The sequence below is a fragment of the Strix uralensis genome, chromosome 1, assembly GCF_047716275.1.
Source record: "Strix uralensis isolate ZFMK-TIS-50842 chromosome 1, bStrUra1, whole genome shotgun sequence".
Classification (NCBI taxonomy): Eukaryota; Metazoa; Chordata; class Aves; order Strigiformes; family Strigidae; genus Strix; species Strix uralensis.
Window position 1 is genome coordinate 20,061,293 of NC_133972.1, and position 23,152 is coordinate 20,084,444.

The 23,152-nt window shown below is 38.6% G+C and overlaps 1 protein-coding gene across 7 annotated transcripts; it reads left to right on the top strand.

Annotated features, from left to right (window-relative positions):
• Positions 1-1,651: 1,651 nt before the first annotated feature.
• On the top strand, positions 1,652-22,825 carry HERPUD2 (HERPUD family member 2). Of its 7 annotated transcripts, none has more exons than XM_074858598.1 (9): positions 1,652-1,785; positions 2,014-2,339; positions 8,020-8,097; positions 11,402-11,515; positions 13,605-13,762; positions 19,579-19,701; positions 20,025-20,348; positions 21,353-21,467; positions 21,803-22,825. In XM_074858598.1, exons 2-9 carry the CDS (start codon positions 2,193-2,195, stop codon positions 21,962-21,964), a joined length of 1,221 nt encoding a protein of 406 aa, XP_074714699.1. In that variant the 5' UTR covers positions 1,652-1,785; positions 2,014-2,192; the 3' UTR covers positions 21,965-22,825. The 7 variants fall into 7 exon arrangements, with proteins under 7 accessions (XP_074714699.1, XP_074714733.1, XP_074714738.1 ...); XM_074858618.1 differs by having other exon boundaries at positions 1,696-1,817; XM_074858607.1 differs by having other exon boundaries at positions 1,711-1,821.
• Positions 22,826-23,152: the final 327 nt, after the last annotated feature.

Below are 23,152 nucleotides of genomic sequence, written 5' to 3' on the forward strand. Positions count from 1 at the left end.
GTTACAGAAATACTTTGTGTATGTAGGCCACCAGATCGTCAAGCAATAAAATTGCAACCATCCTAAACGCAAAGTTTAAAACTTACCATTTGCCTTGATTTTTGTGTATTAATCCTTGCAAGTGCCCATCTAGTTGAGCCATTTTGATGCATCACCCTATGTACAAATATTTGCCTAGCGCTTGGAAATTCTATTCTATTCTTGGAAATTCCTGGGAATTCCCAGTTACATGCCCTGGTAGTGACAGCATGCTCAGAATTTCAAGTGCAAATAATTGTTCTTATATAACAATGGAGGTGGCTGGGAAACCGATATGAGTATGTCAAGTGTTACATCTGAAGGTGTTGTCAAGTACCAGTTGTCCACGTTTACAATTTGATAAGCCATCTCTAGGACAACAGGTGCTGTAGAAACACTGAGGTCCCATGCTCCATCTCAAACACAAGGTCTGTGAAGGAGTGGTTGTAAAGGAAAATAGTTAGAAGTTAAAAACCATGAAAATTAAGACTATTTTCTCTGGTTTTGCAAACTCTTACATTACCTGTTCTCTCTATTCCTTTATTTAAAAGGAAGAATTAGGTCCTGGGTGCTAACAATATTCCTTCAGGCTCTTCTTTTTATATTTCCCGTCAGAAGCTAGAATTCCTTACCATCCTCTCCTCTCTGTATGCGCCTCTCTCCTTGTTCACACTGCAGAGCTTAGTGAAAGGTCCAATTCTTTGGCATTAAAGGGATACTATCTACTTGAAAAATCAAACCTGTCTGAAACTCTTGTGTCTTCTGTAGTTACATACAGCATTCAAACTCTGAAGGAAATAGACAGAAAACACAGTTTGTTGGTTCAAGAGAGTATTTTTTATAAGCAGTTTAGTGTTTTTATCAAGTTAATGAGGCCAGCTTTTACTGCAGAGATCTTTAGTGGACGTATCATGAATGTAACTTTTCCTTTATTCATTGCCATTTTATCCATCCCCCTCGAAGGTTATCTTTTAAAAGATTTTCTTCTCAGCAACTGAAAATCACATCAGATAATTAGTTTACAATGCTAATCTGGGACTTCAGAAACTTGTTTTGTGATTTTAGACAGGTCTCTTGTATGACATAAAGCAAATCTCTTCCTACGACCTCACAAGGACGTTGGGGATAAATACACTGAGGTGCTCCCACACCACGGTGATGGAGGCAAGACACACTACAGTAAAGCTTTAATTCTGTTGCTAAGAAGTATTTAACCTTTCCAGTCTTAAGACCGTCTTGTGAGCCCACATCTTGACACAAGAGGCCGGTGGACACCCCACATCCCGTACCACGGCCTCCCTCTGCGGCCACAAGCCCGGAGCCTGGTCAGCCCGAGGACCCGCTTCTCGCTCCTGCCCACACGCCACCCCGCTGACAAGTATCGCTTCCAAACGCCAGAGTCCTGCCCCGCCAACACAGTTTTTCCCTCCCTTCCTTTCCTACGCCTTCGGCAAAACGCCGCAGGAGCCCTGCGCGTCCCTGCGGGAGCGCCGCCCCGCCCACCTCGCTCACGCAACCGCCGCTATTGCCTCACAACACCGCCCCCCCCGCCATCCTCCCCCCGGCCCGCCCGGAGGCGGAGCGCAGCGCGCGCCGCCCGCCCCGCCCCGCCCCGCCAACCCGGCCCGCGCGCGCCCCCCGGCGGCGCATGCGGAGGCGCCGCGGGGAGGGGGGGAGGGACGCGGCCGCGCTTCCGGTCTCCATTTTACGCAAACGACAGCGGGGCCGGAGGGTCGAGGCGGTGCGAGTCGGGCGGGCGCGTTCCCGGTACCGGGCTGCCTCGTCTTCTTTCCCTCTCCGTGGGTGCGGGCGCAGCGGTGCGGGGGGGAGGCCCGGCCGGCTGGCCGGGGGAGGTGGTGGGGAGTGAGGGTGGGTCCGTTGGCGAGCCCCCGGCGCTGTGGTTACCGGAGGGGGGGGGGGTGAGGGGTGGGGTGCGTGTGTGTGACGTGCTAAGCCGCCCCTCTCTCTGCTCGCTTCCCCCCGCTCGGCGGGCAGACCTCGGCCGGTGCCGCCGCCGCCCCGCCCGCGGTGTGAGCGCCAGCCAGCACGGTGATGGGCTCCCCCGGCTGCCCCGGGAAGTTCGCCCCCGGCTGCTGAACCCGCCCCCGGAGCGCCCAGAGGTTCGAGCGGCTTCGTCTCCCCAGGGAGCGGGAAGGGCAGAGCCGGCGAGCAGCATGGACCAAAGCGTCGTGGATCACCCGGTGACCCTCATCATCAAGGCCCCCAACCAGAAATACACCGACCAGACCATTAAATGCTTTCTGGACTGGACTGTGGGCAAGCTAAAATCTCACCTCTCTAAAGTGTACCCCAGTAAGCCGGTGAGTTGGTGGCCAGCCCTTTTTCTTCACCTTGTCGGTAAGACTGGCATTGCGGTAACTTGTGGACAGTCGGTCAAGACTTTCCTTAGGTACTCTGCAAAATTAACAGGAGTCCCACTGCTAACGAGTTACCAGTGCACAGGCAATGGCTGGCTCTGCTTTCAGGGAAGTTGACGATATAAATACCTGCTCTTTTGTATCGTTGAAGATCACAGTGTAGCATCCTGAAAGGTGGTATCGTTGAAGACACTCATCAATGCTCCATTTAACTTTTTTTTAGGAACTGGAATTTAGATATCTCTCTTAACTGAATTTAAGACTAATTTCTGTCAGTGTAAGAGTTCCGTCTAATGACGGTATAAGCGATATAGCTAAAGTTACCACGCTCTAGTAAATTTGCAGAGGTGTGGAGCAGATAGGTCTTTATTCATAATATTATTTGAAGCATGCAATTGAACAACTTCCAGAATTATTTCCTTTTTTCCCCTTCTTTTGAAAAGCCATTTTTTGAGATTGTGCTGAAAATGCTGCTCTCAGATGTTCTACAAACTTGTATGACAATTGAAACTGTGTTTTGAAACATAAAGACCTATAACTGTCTTAGTTCCCTGAGGAAAATATGGTTGATTTGCAAATTCTTTTAAGTTCTACATCTGGCAGTTAAAAAGAGGCTATGAAAAACCATACAGACAATCATTGAAAGATAATACTGTACCTGTTTAGAATAGCAGTCATGCAGAACAGGATGTTTGAAAACTCGTTCCAGAAAACTGTGTAAAGGCAGTGACTTTGCCTCCACACTGCAGCAGCATGTGGGGCCTAGACCTTGCTGTAGAAAACATCAGACAAAGGTTGCATTTATATTGTAAATGATAAGTATTCACCTAGTTCAATAGAAGAATTCTTGGCATTGTTATTTTTTTTGGCGGGGGGAGGTAAAATAGTAGCTTTGTGTCTCAAAGGGGGTTTCTACCTTTTGGAGAAAGAAGAAAAGCAGTCAGCAGTTAGGCTGTCACTGGTACATGGAGATCTGTTAAGCAGTATTTGAGAGTGTTTGGGATTTAGTTACTGTTGTGAGTAATTCTCTGCTGAGAGAGCCTGTCTGCTGTGAAAGAAACAAATATACGACTTCAGCTGATTGCTGCTTCTTCCTCCTCACTAGAATCTCGCCTGTGACGTATTTGTGTTTAAACACTAGTTTTCTGACTCATCCTGAGATCTTACTAAATTGGGCTTCTGTGGAGAATCCTTAATGAGCAAGAGGTTTTTATGTTGCGCTGTAGGTTTTAACCAGTAGTATAATATTAAATTTCGGTTTCCTGGAACATCTTTCTTCTGTAGAAAATTGATTCCTCAGCATGCCTCTCATTATTGAATGACTAGTTCAGAATCCCCAAAATTGTTCTGGGCTAAAGAATGGGGAGTGTCTGTAGTGAAAATTATCTCAGTAATTCTCATTTACTTTGGATTTACTGTACTTGGACTTAAACTATTAACTGAACACAGTATTTTTATTTCACAGAACCTTTTGAATTGAGTAATAACGTGGGAGAGGAGAAAGGTGTTTAATAAGATACCTTCTATGTATAGTAAAATTGAAAAGTGTATTTTTGGCTTGATATGTTTTTGATGTACAGTGTTACTGCTTTTTTCAAATTTATTTAAAACTTTGTGCTCTTAGGACCTTCCCCTCCCCCCCTTTTTTTTTTCTTTTTAAAGCAGATCAGTGTCAAAAGCTTGTCAATCAAATTTCTACATTCTCTGAGTATGATAGGTCCTGGAAATAACTTCTACTACAATGCTATTTTAAGAATGCAAGAGTGTATCAGAACACAGATGCGCTATACAGGTATTGCAGTGTTCTTGAAATTAAGGCTGTAAAATAGAAATCAGTTGCTCTCACTGCTATACGTAGTCTTTCAAGTTTTCATATGACTTGTACCTCATGCTCCTATATGCATCTGTAAATTGGTAAAATGATGGTAACTGTAAATGTTGTCATTAAATTTACAGTTTATTAAGAGTATATCTTTAGAAGATGAGGTGGTTAAAATAGGGAAACAAGAAGTTAGGCCTTGAGGCAGTGTTGTTTGTGATTTTTCCAGATTCATTTGCGTAAACAATTTAGCTAAATATGTACATAAGCGTGGCCAGATTGAAACTGGTTTAGTTGTTACTTTAGTTAAGTATACCAACTCTAAGTCGTTGATTAAGCTAAATGGGTTTAAAACAGTATTAACTTAGTTTGTGCGTCTCTACTAAGGTTCACATTCGTCAATATTCTTTTCCCCTGACTGGACCAATTTTTCATAGCTAGAGTACTGCAGCTATAGTGTCCCTAAATGAAATCTTTATTTAAGAAAAGAAAACCTGTATGTCTCAATCTGGCAGATCTTGCATTCAGTGCATTAACCACTGCATTGATTACACCCCTAACCATTAATTTAAAACTGCTGTTTCTCATTTCCTGTAGTATCTGTCATCTAGTGTATGCTTTGCTCATAGTTCTAACCAGATGTGGTTGGTTGGACTTTTATTTCCTATGGAAGAATGGGAGAGAGGCTGAGTGACCAAAATAATGAATGTCTTATAGCCAAAACAGGGTAGCTCAGAGATTGTTTCTGTTTTTAAAGGAAGTTGCTGCATTAGCTTAGGTTTGGTGGTTTTGGTAATGTGTTGGGCATAGCTAAGTTGAACATTGGCAGAAGGGGTCATGCTTGAAAAATGGAAGAAAAAACCCACTAGCTGTTGAATGCATAGTTTGAAATATATAAATTTCAGATTATGATCTGAAAACTGTCTTCCATCTCACTCTAAACTTTAGGTTCTAGAATTGTTTTATTTGATGCTATGTGCTTGCTTCTGAAAATGGGGCCGCTCTAATTCCATATATATTCTAAGTGTTTTTCCATCACAGTTCAGTGTTTGGGCTAGCAGTGAGCATGCTGCTCCTCGAAGCAGGAGGTGTGTTAGTGAACCTCCTCTGGCAGAGGATGAGTTGAACACCTTTTCCATTTACTTTTGCACGTATGTGAATTATTGTGTTTTCACGTTTATCCCCTCTTCTTCCATCTGCATTTAAAAAACCCCCACGTTTCAGAGTTCCAGGATGACTTTCACCCTGAGAATTGCAGGTGATAATCCTGTAGCGCGCAGTTAGGTATTTAAGTTACGTAGGGAGGGATATGGGGTTTAAGACCTCATCTTCACTCATTAATGTGTTTGACTTACATTGAGTACTGTTAATCATATTATGTGTAACCTTTTGTTTTGTGGTTTTGTAGGGAGCTGAAATGCGTTACCGAAGGCTACGTAGTAGTCAGCTTTGAGGGGCCATTTTAATCTAGCAGTTTCTTCTCTGTGACGTATTCGTATTAAAAAAATAATTTGTGCTACTTGTATCGTGTTTGAGAAGGTACTTAATTAGATGGGGTTGAGGGGAGGTTTATGTATAGGTTACTGAAGAGAAGAATCTGAATTTGACCATGTAGAAAGCTGTATTATGAGTGGGACAGGAAAAACAGCACTTGGTTGCCATGTTCAATGATACAGAGATTTGGAGTTTGGGTTTTTTGTTGTTATTGTGTTTTGTGTGTTTTGTTTAACTGCTTATCTGTTCTAATTAATCTTCAGATAATCTATTCAGGACCCAGAAACAAGGTTTCTGAGACTTTTCTTCTGGCTCCACTGCCAGTGTAAAGCAACAGGTTCCTAATTTACAGGAAATCAAAATTTTCTGTAATCTTGATGCATGCTGCAGATTCTAGTTTTTCTAAGAAGGCCTTTCCCAAATACAAAAAGCAAGTAAGCTTGTGTTCTGCTAGCAGCCTGTTCCTGCTTGGAAGGAGCAACCAAAATGGTATAGTTAAAAGACCTTGGTCTGATATGGGAGACACGAGCATTTTTTGTCGTTGTTTTAAACGTAAATAGAAGTAGTACAGCACTGGTGTTGAATTCATTGTAGTATTTTGTCCGTTGGAGCTGCAAATAACTAATTCCCTATGTTGTGAGACTTACAAAAATAGTGTATTATTTCACTAATTAAAAATACAGCAAAAGGAAGAACAATAGAGAAAATGATTCTTCAATAGAAGTTCTGCACTATATGTGGCAGGTTATGCACTCATTTTTTTAAAGATGTATTTAATCATGAATGACTAGTATGAATTTGAGGAAAAAAGTTAAAGCGAAAGCTTCTCAGATTTAACGTGTACTTTTTATAATTATTTGCTTGGAGTAGCTATAATTTTTTTTCTAGTGAAATGACCAGATTTTTTCAGGGGAAAAAAGTTCTGCAGCTTTTCTATGTTCTGCTAAGGTATTGGAAATCTGTAAAAGGCTATTGCAAGAAAAAATCTCAAAACTTCTGTGAAAGGTTTTTCTAATCACAGAGATCTGGATCTCAGGTATTTGTGTCTTAGTATTAGCATGAATAAGTCTGCAGAGTGGGCAACGGAAGGCTGGGAGAGAAAGAGGAGAGGTGTTGGAAGACTAGCTGGTTGCATGATGGGGAAATTCTTCAGATACTTCATGCTGATAATGCATGTCTGTTCCACTGAGCTTAGGCTAGATTTCTTCATTTAGCATTTGCTTATGCTAGTGCTCTCTTTCAAGTGATAAAGGCTATTGTATTAATTTAGGATGCAAGCAGTAGTTAAACTGAACTGATGTAACAGATTCTCTTTAAAATTTTTTCAATATGGGTGAATATTTAGGAGCTTTTTTCAAAAACAAAGGGAGCTGTTTATTCACATAGTTACAGCATGTTGGTTACCCACTAGTACTAGGACTATTTAAATCTCATTCCAACAGCATAAACTGAATTGAGTGGGGTTGGGGTTTTGTTTGTTTCTTTTGTTTAACCAAGTAAACTGCCTATTGCTAAAGTGTACTGGGCATCTTACTGTAGATAGGTACCCCAGATAGTTTCCTTTTTGAAAGAATTTTGTTGCCATCTCTTCCATGTAGAATAGTTAAAAGTTATTACCTTATGCATAGCATATCATTTATTTAAAAAAAAACCCATCAAAACTTTGCATTACTAAGGTATTTTAAACTGTGGAAGTGCAAGAACAGGCAAAAAAGCTACCTTAAAAAATGAAAAATCCTTTTGCTGCTTCATGCTTTTTAATGCTTCCTTCCTTGTTTCCTTTTGTGATTTTTTTTTTTTTTTTTTTAAGGGGTGGGATGGGGTGTGGGCATTGGGGCAGGGACTAATAATAAAAATACTTTGTTGAAAAAGGTTGAAATTTGGGCCCTTCTGCATATTTTAATTATCATTCCATCATTCTACTAACTATTTTTGGTTTTTTGTTTTTTTTTTTCTTTGCCCAGCCACTTTTCCATCTACTTTTTCAACAAGTGTCTGGGAATGGGAGCAGGATACAGAGCAAATCTTCTTTAAAAGAAAGGAATTTTTGAATATACCTGATAGTTTTCTTGAGTAGTGTTTGCCAGTTAGGTGTTGTTAATTGTTCAGCACTCTTGCTGAGTGCCTAGTAGCAGAATTCTTTCTCAGAATTAATTTGCGAGTTGGACTTTTGAAGTCTCTGGTATGTTTTTAAGGCTGTCTGTTGGTGGTTGGAATTAAAAGGGATTTTCTCATCTGCAAATGTTATCTCCAGCTGTATATCTGTACGGCAGGAAAAAGCTAAATTCCTTTCTTTGTCCCATCTCCTAGTCTACAAAGGATCAGAGACTGGTGTATTCTGGCAGACTGCTTCCTGATCACCTGCAGCTGAAAGATGTTCTCAGAAAAGTAAGCTTTATATCAACCCCATGTGATATTTAATCAAAACCCCCTTTTGGGAATAGGAATTTAGATTTGTGATGTTTAGCTTCAAATTTTCATTGTTGTATTGAGAGATGTAACCATATGATGTCGATATGTTCTGGAAAATGTATTTTCAAGTATCCTTTGTATGTAGGATTGTGATACTTGTGGATTGAGGCATGTTTTCAACCAGTTTGGGACTTCCATAGCCTGCTTGCTCTCCCACAAGTGATACGTAGTGTGGAGTCACTTGTTTGGACAGTTCCCACTATGACAAAAATGGAATCGTTTAACTGACTTGTGTTGGTTTGGGACATCATTTCATTTCTTGTACATACTTAAATCCAAGAACTTACATTAAAAATGACACTTGTGTAAGCAAATTAAGGGTAATATAAATATATGCAAAACCAGAATTATAAATTCCTGAATGGTTTTGCTGGGAAAGCTACTTGTTGTCCTAGTTTTATTTGTCAGCTATTAACCTTTCCTGATGATGTTTGAAAGTTTGTTGGTTCTTGCGGGTTTTATTTATTATTCTGCTGGTTCATCTTGCAAAAAATAATTTTACTAATCTAACTTTGGATTCTTCAGCCAACATTTAAATTAAATTCAAATCCTGAATACACATGATATCTCATGTAGAAAATCATGAAATACATGCATTTGTTTCTCAAACTGGTTCAAATAGTTAGGATTGATGTTACCAAGTAACAGGAACTTCAGTAAGTTAGTAGCATTCGTAGAAATGTGTAGAATAAGATAATCTTTAGGGCAGATTACCAAGAACTTTCTTAATTTTTAATGGTAACAGAAAATATAATGCATTATGTTGAGTAGTCTTTAAACTTGTAAACAGATCAGTATGCATCAATATCTGTATTTGGAAAATACTTTAGGTCATTAAACAATTATACAGTTTTTAATCCTATGAAATAGGTAAACTCTAATATAGTATGTGGGTGTTGGTACTTTTTTTGTAATGTATTGAGGTAAAAATCAGTGTATGGAACTGCAAGAGTGGGTAGATAGCATTTTAATATTGGGTATGGAGGAAAGTCTCTAGAGGAGAATAACGCTTCAGTGAAAGTGGACAACTGAACTTTAGTATTAGGTATGGAGAAACCAGTGTAGAGGAATCTTGAGTATTGCTTGAGCAGACTAACACTTCTGTTAATTTATAATCTTCATTCTGAAATAGATTTTATTAAATTGGATTTAACTGCTTACCAAAAAATGATTGAAATTTACTATGTATAGGTTTAGTAGAAAATTGGAGCTGGACTGTTGCCAACCAGTATATGTCTATGTCCTGTATCACGTAAAAGTTCATGAAAATTCTTATATAACCTAACTCCAAAGCTTAGTTTTGCTTGCTAAGGACAAAATGAAGTCTGAATCCCTTAAATTCACTTGGTCTGCTTACAGCAGACTAGTTTTAGGAAACACAATTTCAAACCTCACTTATGTGCTAGAGGAGAAACTTTGCCTGACTAATGTCTTCCTTCACTATAGAGAGGCTATATTTGACTTAAAAGGCATTTTAGTAGCTATAAGCCTTGGGTTTAGTTAAAGAGATTTAGTGACTTCAGAAACATACACATCAGTCTTAAGCACAAAGTTAAAAGTTATGTTCAGAGCAGAGTAGTTTTTTGTTCTCAGGCTTTTAAGAGCTTTTGGAAAAAAGGTACAATTACTCTTAAATTCAGTCTTGTTCTCTGCTGTATTATTCCTACTTGAGTAGCTATAAATTCCTAATATTATCTGAGGATTTACTAAATATCTCAATTTAGCTTTGTGATACGGAGCAGTGTCATTTCGCTGATATAAAATACCTTGAGGCTGGAAGTTGTGGCACTCTTCAAGCATAGGGGTGTCCAACATGTTACATATAAACAGAAATATATTACAATAAACTGTCACATTGAATACAGCTGTACACTGTAAGCTTACAAGTAATATATCTAGCTTCATTTGCCTTTGAGTGGCATAAATTCTTATCTAGAAAGAAGGTAACTAGCTAGGTTAAAGGCTTTTGACATGGTCAGAATGCTGATCACCTGCCTTCAGTGCTCTCTGATCATTGCTTAGTATCACTGCCTGGTAAGAAATTACACTTAATGTGATAGTGAGGCTGTGCTTGGGGATAGAAACTGATACATGTGGAGGAGTTTAGATAAATATGGATATGGATCAACTATGCTAGCAGTAATGCACAATGGCATATAAAAGCAGCTATCCATTTTTTTTATTCCTAAAGATTAAAACTTAAAAATGAGTAAACGTGGTTTAACACTTTTTTTAATAGTTTAAAAAAAACCTCCAAACCCAGTATTTCTAAATGTCATCTCATTAAAAACTGCAGCTTGACTGCACTGCGCTGATTTCAGAAGAGGACTGAGGGGTTTTTTTGTTGCTTTTCTTGTTTAAAATTTGGTTACTGAGGAAGCTGTAGTGTACAATTTAAATACACAGTCATAGCTGTTCTTGTTGCTATGGCCATATAAGCTTCAGGCATGCTGATATAGTGGGGTGTTTTCATTTGGTACAGTGAAGTAGCTTCAGACTGAAGTTGTTATGGCATCCATGTTGGAGGGAGAACATATTCATGAAGGATTGGTGTGGGCTGATTACTTGCATGCTGACTTGCATGGCTTCAGGTGGTGCCACTCATTCCCTTCCTCACTTGCAGGTATTTAGGAATACTCAAGTCCCATCTAGTGCTTCAAATAGCATTCCCTTAGTGTGGAATATCTGCAGGGTCTTGTCAAGTTGGGCGTCTGCAGGTTAGGCTTGAGCCAATTTTAGACTGGAGTGAGGTAGAACAGTGGCTGGTACATTTTTTTCTTATCTTGGACTGCTTGTGGAATTCCAGAGCCTGCATTTTTCATTTATCCTGATGTCTTTATTGAATAACACTCTTCATTACATCTCAATGCAAATGTAAGGGTTTGAAATTTTTCCAAAATAAAAGTTAAAGTTTGTGATATACTTCATGTTTCTCTGTGTGGGTCTTGCATTGGTTCTGCTGTACTGCAGTTCTAGGGAAGACTGTGGGTAAGTGAGTCTTCAATATGTTACTGTGGAAAGCTGCTAAGAAGATATGATTAGGGAAACAGTAGGCTTCTCTTGTGCTAGGCTCAAGTTTTGCTTTATGGTCTCTCCATTTTGTATTATGTTTCTTTTCTGATTGCAAATGCAGCTTTGAAAGTGGATTTTTAAAGACAGTTTTTGCTTGTAAATTTCTCAAATATTGTTGCTTTAGCTCTTCAATTTCTTCAATTTTTAGCAAGATGAATATCATATGGTTCATCTGGTATGTACTTCCCGGACACCCCCAAGCTCACCAAAACCCAGCACCAGTAGAGAAGGTCACGGAACTTCAACCTCCAACAGTAGCTCAGTGAGTTGTTTTTCATACACAGGACATGAATTTCTTCTACACTGAGGAAGTTTTTCAGGAATTTCTTTTAATTTTAAAAATTTGACTGTAAAATAGTGTGGTCACAGTAGAGCATGCATTATGAATTTGTTCAGTTAGACTTGATTGTTTAAGGGTGTCACTTTATTTAAACAAAGATGACCGTTTTTCAACACAGTTATGTTTATTAGATGATAAAGCACTACTTTTTCTAAGCTATTTTACCTTTAACGCTTTTTCCTTATTTGAAAAGTACATTTTTCTTTCTCCCCGTATCCCTGTATCTTTGGCAGAAATTGAGCAGTCTATTCAGATTCTTTTATATAAAACTAAGTTCTGATTTATTTTTTCTGAAAATTTGTACCGCTGGAGAGAGACCAGTCAAATTAGTGGCCTTGTGCAATAGACAGAGCTTGGCCAGCGTTCATTCTGCTTGACAGGATTTGGCCAGTATTTAATGTAGTAGCTTCAAGGTAGTTGTAGTGTCTGTAAGACAGGGAGAAGTAGAAAGTGTTCTTAACATTTTATTAGTTAAGCTGTTCACAGAACACTTTTGTTTAGGGTGTTTTGAGCCTTTCCCTCTTCACACCCTCCAACAGTGAGGGTGTTCTTGGTTGTACTCTGTTTTAACAGAAGTGCCGTCTATGTTTCTGTTGATGACTTGGTCGTTGTTACTGTAATTCTCTTGGCTTTTTCCAGAGTTGGCAGTATCACTAAGTGACCCTTGAAGGCTAGTCAGAAAGGAATGTATACAATACCATTGTAGGTACTTATCTGTGGTGTGTTGATTATCAGCATATGGGCAATAATACCCTTCCAGTAATAAGCTGTCTGTCTTCAGTTTTCTGTTGATAGGGTACTGTTTCGGACTGCTGTGTGACAGTCAGAAACATGAGCAGTTTAAGCAATGGGAGAGAGCGGACAGTGGTTACATTGTCTCTTCAACGGCTGTATTTATATCTGTTTGCAAGCAGGACACCGGGGGCCTCCTTTGTGACTGTTTTATTGCTGCATAGATCAGTTGTAAATGTTGTATTTAAATGACTGTATCAATGACTGCTTAAAGCAGTCAGTATGCACAGTGTTAAGTTCATAATACTTTGAAGGAAACAGCCTAAACCCAATGCTTGAATGGCCTTTGTTCTTCCATTTGGTTTTTATTTTTATTCTCCCCCCACTGTCTAGTGGTAAATTTTTCTTGTTTTCCTTTGTAGGGCAAATGTGATATGGATGTCTTAAGTAATTGCACCTCCTCACTTCCTGAGTTGTCAAAGTTGAAGAGGATTTTCTACTGAATAAACATAACAGTAATGATTAGCAACAGGATTTGGGGATTTAAGACTAAAATACTATATCTTAATGGCCAAATTGCAGCCTTGTTATGGTGACAAATAATCTAGGAGAGCCAGCTGTTGTCCTACATCCAGGGTTAAGTATTGATCTTGAAAGCATTGAAGGTCTGACACGCTAGTTTTAGGCGTGTTTCTGGGAGCCTAAGTAGTTCCTAGATTCTTCCCTATTCCCACCCCCTGCCCCCTCCCAGCAGTGAGCACAGCAATTTGGATTGGCAGCTGGTACAGTAAAGAGGATGATGAATAGAAGAGGAAGCTGAGACAAGGATAGAGAAATGGTATTTTAAGCTGCTGCAGGCACTGTTGTCTCTGAATATAACGTTGTGTCCTGAGGTTGTAGTTACTTCTGTTAATGATAGCCACTAGAGTTTTTGTTGCTGTTAAATATTCTTTTGATTAAGCTTTAGTGTGGTTCAGCTCTTTAAATCTTTTGATTCCCAGTGATTTGTGGCTTTCTCTGGGACCTATCAAGTGTTGAGTCTTTCTGAAAACTTCACTTTTTTTTTTTAATATGTGCACCTGAGTGCCATTTCGAATTTCTGTTTTTACCGAAGGCTTGCCAGAACCAATAAAACCCCAGAAGACATGCCTGGTGCTTATATTCTTAATAAAACTTGTGACAAAACATTAAAGGAAATAGCTGGGTTTTTTAAGACACAGTGGTAAATCTTGTAACTGTGGCAAAAAGATCCCCAACCTCAATTTCATTTATTTTTAAGAATTTAGACCATTCTGGATCAACTGCTGCCTCACCCGCAAACCAAGAAGCTTCATCTACATCTTTGAACCCTAGTGCAGATGGAGTGAGGCATCGTAATCTTCCACAAGCACAAAGCAATCCCATACCAAGCCACCAGTTCCCTTATGTAATGCAAGGGTAAGTGAGATTGAAGTAATCCTCAGATTTTTGATGCTCTTTAAAGTACTTTAAATGTTCAGTTACAATTATGCTTCTTTCACAGTCTGCAAAATGATTTGGCTAGTTCGTCTTGAAGCATAAGTCACATTACAAACATCTTTCATGTGAACGTTAATGTTTTTAGGCAGGAGTCAAGCAAAGAGTAAGTGTTCTTGGTGCTCCCCTTCAGGCTCTATTTTTTTTTTTTTCTTCATGCTTTCTGCCTTCAACTTTCTGTTAAGTGCAGCTGTAGTATTTATCTAGTGGATGTGGTTAGTAATGTAACTGATGAAATTACTGCTTTGGTTGCTTTTTCTAGTCCGTTATCGTAATCACCAACACTAAATTCTTAGCAGAATACGACGGTTCTTAGTTTTTGACGTACAAAAGATGTAACTCTTATCCATATTGGATTCAACTGTAGAAATGATATGTGGGTGTTTTGAGTACATGTAAGTGTGTATCTACAACAGAATTTTAAAGTATTTTCAAACCTACCAATGAAATGTAACCAGTGTACATTTCTAGATCAGATCTGTTATTATATAACTTTGAAAATTCTGTTCTTTTTTTGCACTTAAGCAGCTTTAGGATTTTTTTAACCCATATGACCTTTGCAGCTTCTTAAACTTCCTTTTTAAATTTTCTTTCAAGGGGAAAATGGGGGAGGATAGGGTATTCTGAGATGATAGCTGTCATTTCCTCAGGGAACACTGTGAAGATTTCTTTCTGACAAGGCATTCTCCCAGTACTGTATAGATTCTAGAGATTTTCTTTGGAGAATGTTGAAACAAAAAAACGTATGAACCTGCTAACAGTAACAATTGTTTCTGTCACTGGAAAGAACAGATGTCAAGAATTGTTGAAAATTTATTTAGTTTCAGTTCAATTTACATGCTCTCTTCTTAGAGTTAACCTAGACTTTACTAGTCTTACTAGTTTTCATCCTGAATTCCTTCAAGTCCTTTTTATTTTTTATCTGAAATTTACTGTCTGCTGGGAAGAAATTGCCCATGCAATGAGTGGAGCACTTACGTTATTCTGACCAGATGCATCTTTGCAGAAGTGGTTATAGTTGCCTTTATGACAAAGCTAGGTGACACTAGGTGTCAAGACTGTTTGGTGTAGTGTAAATTAATTCCAGAAGCAATTTGTGTGTTGTGTAAATTACTAAACTGTAAGAAGTTTTAATGTTTTTCTAATTAGCTTTTCACATAAACATACTCTGGGAGTGAGCTTTTTGTCAGTATGTGTGGTGAACTGAATAGGCTGCAGACTTCAAAAGGCAACAGAACCATTGTTCAGTCTTGTAGCTGAAGTAATTCAATTAAAATACAGTGTGAACCGTCAGTTTGGAAGACATTACCGTGTTTGAAAGAGTAACTTAAGTAAAAATACTAAGTCTATGTCTGTATTGACAAGTAATGTGGATTGAGAGAAGTGGATCTGTGACTGAAAGAGGTACTGAGAACCTGACATCAACACTGCATATATTTCAGGGTTTTCTGTCTTATTTGAACTGTCTCTGGTTTGGTCACCTGGAATAGGTGCCGGTTTGTGGCTGAGGTCCATTAGCAGTGCACCTAAATCACATCTTTCAATTTAGTGTAATCCAAAAGGAATCTGGATGGTGATCCAAGAGTATTCTGTGGTGCAAACACTGTAGTAAGAGGAAGTGACTGGAGATTTGCTTCAGAAGTGCATTGCTGATCTAAACAGAAATGTCAGAATAAATGAACCCTAAATCTTAGGCCTTTTTTGTAAAAGTAATTTAATGAAACACTTAAGGTAGATCTTTGTGGACTGCTGGGCACTGGCTCTGCTCAACTCCAAATAGACTGTGCCAGTGCCTGCTGTAGTCTGCTGTCTTCTTGAAAAACCCTTTTTAATGCTTTCAGTAATCTAAGATGCATCTGGTTTTGCTTCAGGGCACTGTTTACTTGTATTCCAGCAATAAGAAATGTCCTCTGGTTTTTAGCTGCTCTCTTAAACGTTATTTAGGGCAATGAAATGTAGCTTTAATGTAATTTATACACAGACTGAGCCTTGTTAGGAACAATGAAGATTCATACCTGAAACTTGCATTGCCTTGTGGATTTTTCTTACTGTTTCGTGACCAAACACACTTATTCTAGCTGCGTGATGAACTGCAGGCTCTACTGGTGGGGAAAGGTCTCCAGATGTTTGAAAATGTATGTGAGGGTCAGTTTTCTTGAGCATTTTGCAACTTTCTACTAATGAAAGTAATTTATACAAATAATTAATGTGAATGTTAGGTGATTAAATGATGGGTTTGATGGTTTTCAGTTCCTGGCACAAAGATTCAGTGTGTGAGTTGAATACACTTTGGAAAAACAGCTAGTTCTGATTTGTTAAAATATTACAGAGTAGGCAATTTAAAACTTCTATGCTGCTTTTGAGTTTTGTAAATGCTGTTTTCCAAAAAGCTAGAGTTGAGGTGAGACTGGGCAAGTAGTTTATGTATCTATCAAGTTAGTATTTTGCTGCAGAGAGCAAGCACAGCGTTGTCTGCTCCTGTGGACTTAGACATGGATCCGGGCCCTCCTGTGCTATGCAGGTACAAACAGAACAGATGGGCTCAGTCCTAAGATGGCTTGTGTTTCAGATTGGAGAGTACTTGGAAGCAGTAAACAGATGAGAAACATCAAGGCAGTGAGATTATTTGTCAAGCGTGGGCAGCCCATCTAGTGAAATGTTTTCGTATTGTGTACATAGTAATGCTTGAAAGCGAACAACAAAATGACAGACTGACAGCATGCAGTATGTTCTACCACATAAATACCTGGCTTCATCAGTAGCCTCTGCTTGCTGTATTTATTTTTTTTTTTTAAGTAGCAAATAACGTAGTGGGGGATATTGAAATATCACTTGAAAGTTGATATCCCAGGCTCATGTGAGATGAACACTGAATGAGATGTCTTTGTGGATCAAAGTCATTAAACAAATGCAGTTATTGTTAGTCATGCAGATGACAGGAGCTTGAGCTTGTAAGTCTGAATAAAAAGTCATTATTTTTCCACTGGTAGTGAGCAGTACCTTCATGATGACAGTAGTGAACTGGTCTGACCTTACCCTCAAACTGAATCCTGGTTAGTTCATTTTAGGTGTCTTCCATAGACCAAAAGAAGGAATTCTGAACTTTCTAGCTATTTAAGGAGTAGCATGCCTCTTTCTTTTGAGAATATTCTGAAGCTACCTCTACCATTTGAACCTTAAAAACTTTTTTCTGACTTACCTGTTCTACTGTCTGCTCTGCTTTTATCTCCATTCTTGGAATGCCTGTGCCAATCTAATTTGCTTCTCTGCTCTTGTGCTATTGCTGCTACTCTTTTGAAAGACTCTGCTTCCTGCCTCTTTCTCCTCCTTTTGCAAAAAGATGAGGAAGCATATGCTACTTCCGTTTTTCTTCTAGCAGCAAGCCAGCTTGCTTTGCTGAGAAGATCCTCTTCCTTTGGAGAGGTTCTTCTCCCTGAAATGCATTACACTTGTTTAGAGTTGTTCCTGAATTTCGTAAGCTAACTTAATACCCTGGCAGCTTTAATAGCTGTGTAATTGACAACATCTGCCTCATTCTGGTTTTTGATGAGCAAACAAAATACTGCTGTGTTAGTTGGCATTCTAAGCCAGAAGCTGGTTCTTGAATATTGATGTCTACTTCTTCTTAATGGAGTCAGATCTTGAAAAGTTAAGTTTTGCTTCTCAAAAAGTCATGTCCTAGAAAAGCCATTTGGAAAAAAGGAAAAAAAGGAAAAAACCAAACCAAAAAACCAACCAAACACACCCCCCCACCCCCCCCAAAAACAAAACAAAACAAAAACAAAACCCAAAATGTTTGAATGGGAAAGGAAAGAACATAATTGAAATCTTTTGTGGTTTGTCTTACTTAATAATCTTAATAATGATCTACTATTAAGCTTTTAAGACATCAAGAAAGCAACTTTTGAAAGAGTTTGGAAGAAAGTAGAGGCTCAAATCCTGTAATATTTCTGAAAGACATATCTGTGAGGGAGAGCTATTAGCCTAAGGCCTCTCAGCTTTTGTTGAGCTCCACCTAGCAATGTTAAAGAAGAACCACCCTAAAATTTGTAACTGAGAAAAAGAATTGGTGAATTCCTGCAGGACTCACTCAAGCAAGTTCGGTAGCACTGCTTATTGGTGACTGAGCTGGAGAAATAGGTGTGGTTGAACAGTGAGTGGTCCTGCCTGTTTGCATCCCCATGTGATAGTCTACCTGCTTGAAATTGAGACGTTGCTTGGTGATTTGTCACAACGTAGTACTTAATGACACCCATGTAGAATATTTGAATCACCTTTACATTTTGAGGGTCAAATGTTTTATGAAAGTCAGTGTTTTATGAGTTTTGGAGGATCTTATTTCTCAGTGTCTGCCAGTTCAGAGGACAGAAAAACACATTCTTAAAGCTTGCAGCCATGAACATAAAAGCATGATTGATGTTTTTCAGTGGCAGCTTGACAGCTTCGCTGTTCCAACATGTTAATTGTGCATAAATAAGTAGCATCAGCAGGGCTGCCAGTTCACCCTTGGTTTTCAAAAGAAACCTAGAGTATTGCCTATGATTTTCTCAGTTTGTATGTGGTATCAGGAAAGTAGCTTTTGCTTTTTTCTTTTGTTTTCTTTGCCCAAACCATTGTCAAAACAGGTTATAACTAAATACAAACGTAATAAACAGTTTTAGCAGAGGTCATGGAATTGCATGGCAGACTCTTGTCCAGAATTACAGTGAGTGACTTATTCATGTGTAGCATGGAAAAAAATTTTAATGTCTTCCTCCCATCTTCCTTTCTGGGCATGTCTTGTATATCTGAATGCCTGGTAGACTAATGAAATCTCTTGGTGATATCTTTGCAGGGAGTGCCTTACTTAGGGAACAGGTGTAGTCTGCAGTACAGTTACAGCAGTCTCAGCTTTTGCTACCTGCAGTCTGAATAAACTTTTCTTCATGCTTTATACTCTCATGCTGTCCAGAAAGATGTCCTGGTTTACTACAGTTCACTACATCAAAATCTTTGGGGAAAGAGTTGGAAATCTTGCCAAAACATGCTATATGCTCTAGGAGGTAAGAGAGGCTAAGAAGTTTAAAAGCAGTCAAAACCAAACCTAAAACTCATGTTTAGGAGCTTTATAATATCTCTTGCATGTGAACTGGAGTTAAAAGCCCATAGGGAGGAGAATCACTTATGCTCAAAATATTGAGGGGGGGCGGGGGGGGGGGAAGTAAGTAATTTACATTGTTCTTAGTTGCAATCTTCAGAAGCTGTATCTGAAAGATTAGTTTGTTGTCTTTGACCATGTTCATTTCTTCATGTCTTTGATCACAGTGATATTTCAGGTATTGCTTCTAAAAGAAAGCTATAGAAGATATTAAGTTTTCCCTTTACAGCTCCTGCAGCACCTTTTAAGGGTGGCCTCTGAACTTAAGAGGAATTATATGGAAGAATTTCTGCAGTTACACACAATTTTGAAAAATTTTCAAGATGGTTTTGTCTCAAGAGATGCAGCTAGTGACAGACTTCAAAGTACAAAACTAAATCCTCTTTCTATAGAAATAACTTTGCTTATTAATTTATTGTAAGAAAATACAATGCTTTTTTGAAATGGGTTGGATGATCTCACTACATGTTTCAGTGCTATTTCAGTGCATTATTGTAGAGGGACAAATGAGAGGAAAAAATGTTACTTTAATTGTTTTAATTAGTGCACTTTATAAATGTGGCAATTTAGAACTGAATATTTTTCTTTAAATCCTTTCTAGCACTATAGGCAACCAATTTCCAGGTCAAGGTGTTCCTGCTGGATTTTCTGTGTATCCTGCATTCAGTCCCTTACAAATGATCTGGTGGCAACAAATGTATGCACGTCAGTACTACATGCAATAGTAAGTCTGAATTATCTTAGGTAATACTGAGTTGCACTAATGAAGGGAGGGTATTAAAAACTCAGATGTTGCTTGCAGGATCAAAATGTCTATGTTTATTTTGGCTGTGCTGTTTACACTAAGTTTTGTCTGGCAAATTACAAAATCCAGTTTTGGATTGGAATTAATGTGCTAATAAGTAAAGATTGAAGGGAAAATGCAGTTTGTTTTGACATGTATTACATATGAAACTGTTTTTATTAGTGTAGAAAAGAATACAAGAATAGGCTTAAAAATTTTGGTGCGTGTTTTTTGACAAACCAGTTTTACGTTTAAATTTTTAGCCAAGCTGCTGTTTCAGCCCAAGTGACTTCCAGCACTGAGCCAGTGACATCTGCAGTTGCCCAGGCTGTAAATTCAGAACATGCTCCTGCAAATGAGCCCGCAGCAGTGCCAAATGTAGCTGTCCAGGAGAACAGGCCTGTAAACCCAAATGTTCAGATGAATGCCCAGGGTGGCCCAGTAGTGAATGAGGAGGACTTCAACCGGGACTGGCTGGACTGGATGTACACGTTCTCTAGAGCAGCAATTCTTCTGAGCATTGTATACTTCTATTCTTCCTTCAGTCGATTTGTCATGGTAATGGGAGCCATGCTGCTGGTTTATTTGTGAGTACAACAGTTGAGTACAGCTGCAGATCTGATATGTGGAGTATGGTGCTAGTGTAGAATCCATTTAAACTGAAAAATTACCCAAATGTAGAAGTTTAGGCACTGCTCCTTTACAGTATGGGGGGGCGCATGTATGTTTAAAAAAAATAAAAGGCAGGTAGAGAAGCTGGTATGAAAAACAATTATCAGAACATTTTTACAGTAAGTTGGATACCACTTACCTGAAACACAGTGATCTTAAATGTTGTTGATATTAACAGATTAGTATTGTTGAAATGTATAATTTGGGGATGGAAATTTAGAAAGTGGGAGTGAGGGGAGGGAAGTTCAAATAGGTCAGGAGAATACTTGCATAAGCTTAACACACTGCTTGGATACGAAAGGAAGATTGCAGAGCTAAGCTCACTTATATTTCAAAAATAATGTATGCATTTGTTCAGTAAACTCTGCTAGGCAGAGTTAAAGTAGTCCTGCTGTAATGGTGGGTACTAGATCTGGTAGAAGTGCAGGGACTTAAAAATCATTTTACAGTGCATCATGAACACCTAAGTGCGTGCTTTGTTTTGTTAAGAAATAACAGTACTGTTGCTATCACTTCCCTTTTATATATGAAAATACCTTAGTGATGTAAATAGAAGTGGAAAACAGCAGTAATGCTTGATATTTTGGACTGATATCATTCATTGACAGTTTCCTTACATTGTAGTCTCAGTCCTCACAAGGACTGCTGTTTCTCATGCTGATATGATAGTTGAAATCAGAACATAGACCTTAAAAACATAGGAAAGGCTTATTTAATTTACAGTGGTAATGTGGTTCAAGCCTTAGCTGAAGCTTAAATTCTTTTTTCCACAGAAAATTTGATCTAGAAGTAAGACTTGCAGAAAAATACATGTAGCTTCATTCATTTGAAAGTACTTGAAGAATTTACTGCAATAGCTGTAGCAGAAAAACCTTCTTGTTTTCTGAGAGGTTTTCAACTGCCCCATTTTCTTATATAGGCACCAAGCTGGATGGTTCCCCTTTAGGCAAGAGGGAGGCCAACAACAGGCAGCCAATAACGTGGAAGTGAACCGTGATGGGCAACATGTAAATAATCCTGATCTTGAAGAGATGGTAAGAGCAGACATGTCTTTTGAGACCCCTATGTGCTATATTGTAAAGTATGCTGTAATGCCTGGACAGAAAGTCAACTTTCACAAAATGTAGTTGGTTTAACCAGAAAGCTTTCAGCATTGTCCTCAGTGTTGTGCCTGCTGCTTAAATTCTGTATTCTTCCAGTCTGGCAATTACTGATTGTCTCTACTTCAATGACAGAATTTTGTCATGCTAGTTATTCTTCAGGAGGTTGTTGTGAGAGAAGTTACTTAGTGTAGGAAGATACTGCTGGTTACCTTATGTCAGAGCTCTGAAAAGAAGCAGATGAATTGCTTCAATCTCTGTTTTTAAAGGAACGACTTATGGATGATGGGATTGATGAAGACAGCGGAGAAGATGCAGCTGAAGATGCCAATACAGAGCAGCAGCCTGGATTCATGGCTTCTGCTTGGTCCTTTATCACAACTTTCTTCACATCACTCATCCCTGAAGGGCCTCCACAGGTTGGCAATTAAAATGGAACAGGAACTGTCAGCCTCAGTAGCCATATGTAGACGTGGAACAGATTCTAGAGAGTGTTTTAAATACAGTGCAATTTCTGAAAATTTATAACGGTATCTTTTTGACCATGGTGTACAAAACTGTGTATTTTTTTTTTCTTTTGGCTTTCTCATGCATTGAATATTTTAAGCACAAGTGGACTACTAAATGCTTTCTTTAAGATTCTTCTTTTTCTGAAGAATAAAATGTAAAGATATTGGTCTTCCATGTTTTATTTTAATTTCAAATGTACATTATACTGAGGCAAAAAGCTTGTACTTAATCTGCACCATTACCTCTTTAAAGAGCTGTTAAAAATATGAATGTTGACAGACCTCTCCAAATGCTATCTATTCATCTGAATAACTCTAATGTATCTTTTGTTAGTTTTATGCAGGTTATGAATTATCACTTGGGATTTGGAGTTTATATCATTCCTGAAAGAATGCTGTAAACACAAGGGTTACTTGTTAATGGCATATTGTCTTCATGCCACTAAATACTAAGCCTTTTCTCATACATTTAGAAAGCTAAAAGCTTTTTCTTGAGGCTTTACTGAAGTTCATGAAAGTTGGAGATGTTTGACAGCTCTTCAAAGACAATTGACAGTGATGGGATAAACCCTAAATGTTTGATACATACAGTACTTTTTAAGAAAAAATATAGCTGTACTGGGGAAAAACATGTACATTAGGTTTTTTAATAAAAACTGTTATGGTAACTCTTTTGGATGTTTATATGCATATTTGAATGCAAACAACTAAATAGTGCATCATTAAGGATGAGGATATGATTGATTTGAGTGTGGAATAAAGTTATCATGGTGGCATTACCGATATTGACTAAAGTGGTATGTTTGTAACAGTGCATACACAACTGCGGGTATGATCCCAGCAGTGGGATATCTGTATTCTCAAACTTAATTAACCTAATTAAAACTGAGAAAAAGAAAATTGTACATGAGATAATAGCAGGGTGCTACTGTCAGGTTTTTGGTTGCTTTCTTTAGATTTTAATCTTAGCCAAGAAGTTACATTTGGTTTTGTTCCTAATTCTGAAGTTATGTGATACCTAACTTAAAAATGGCTGCGAAGATTCTGTTATGCTCCAACTAACAGAAAGCCTATCCAACTTGCTCATTTTCACGTACAGAGCAAAGCTCT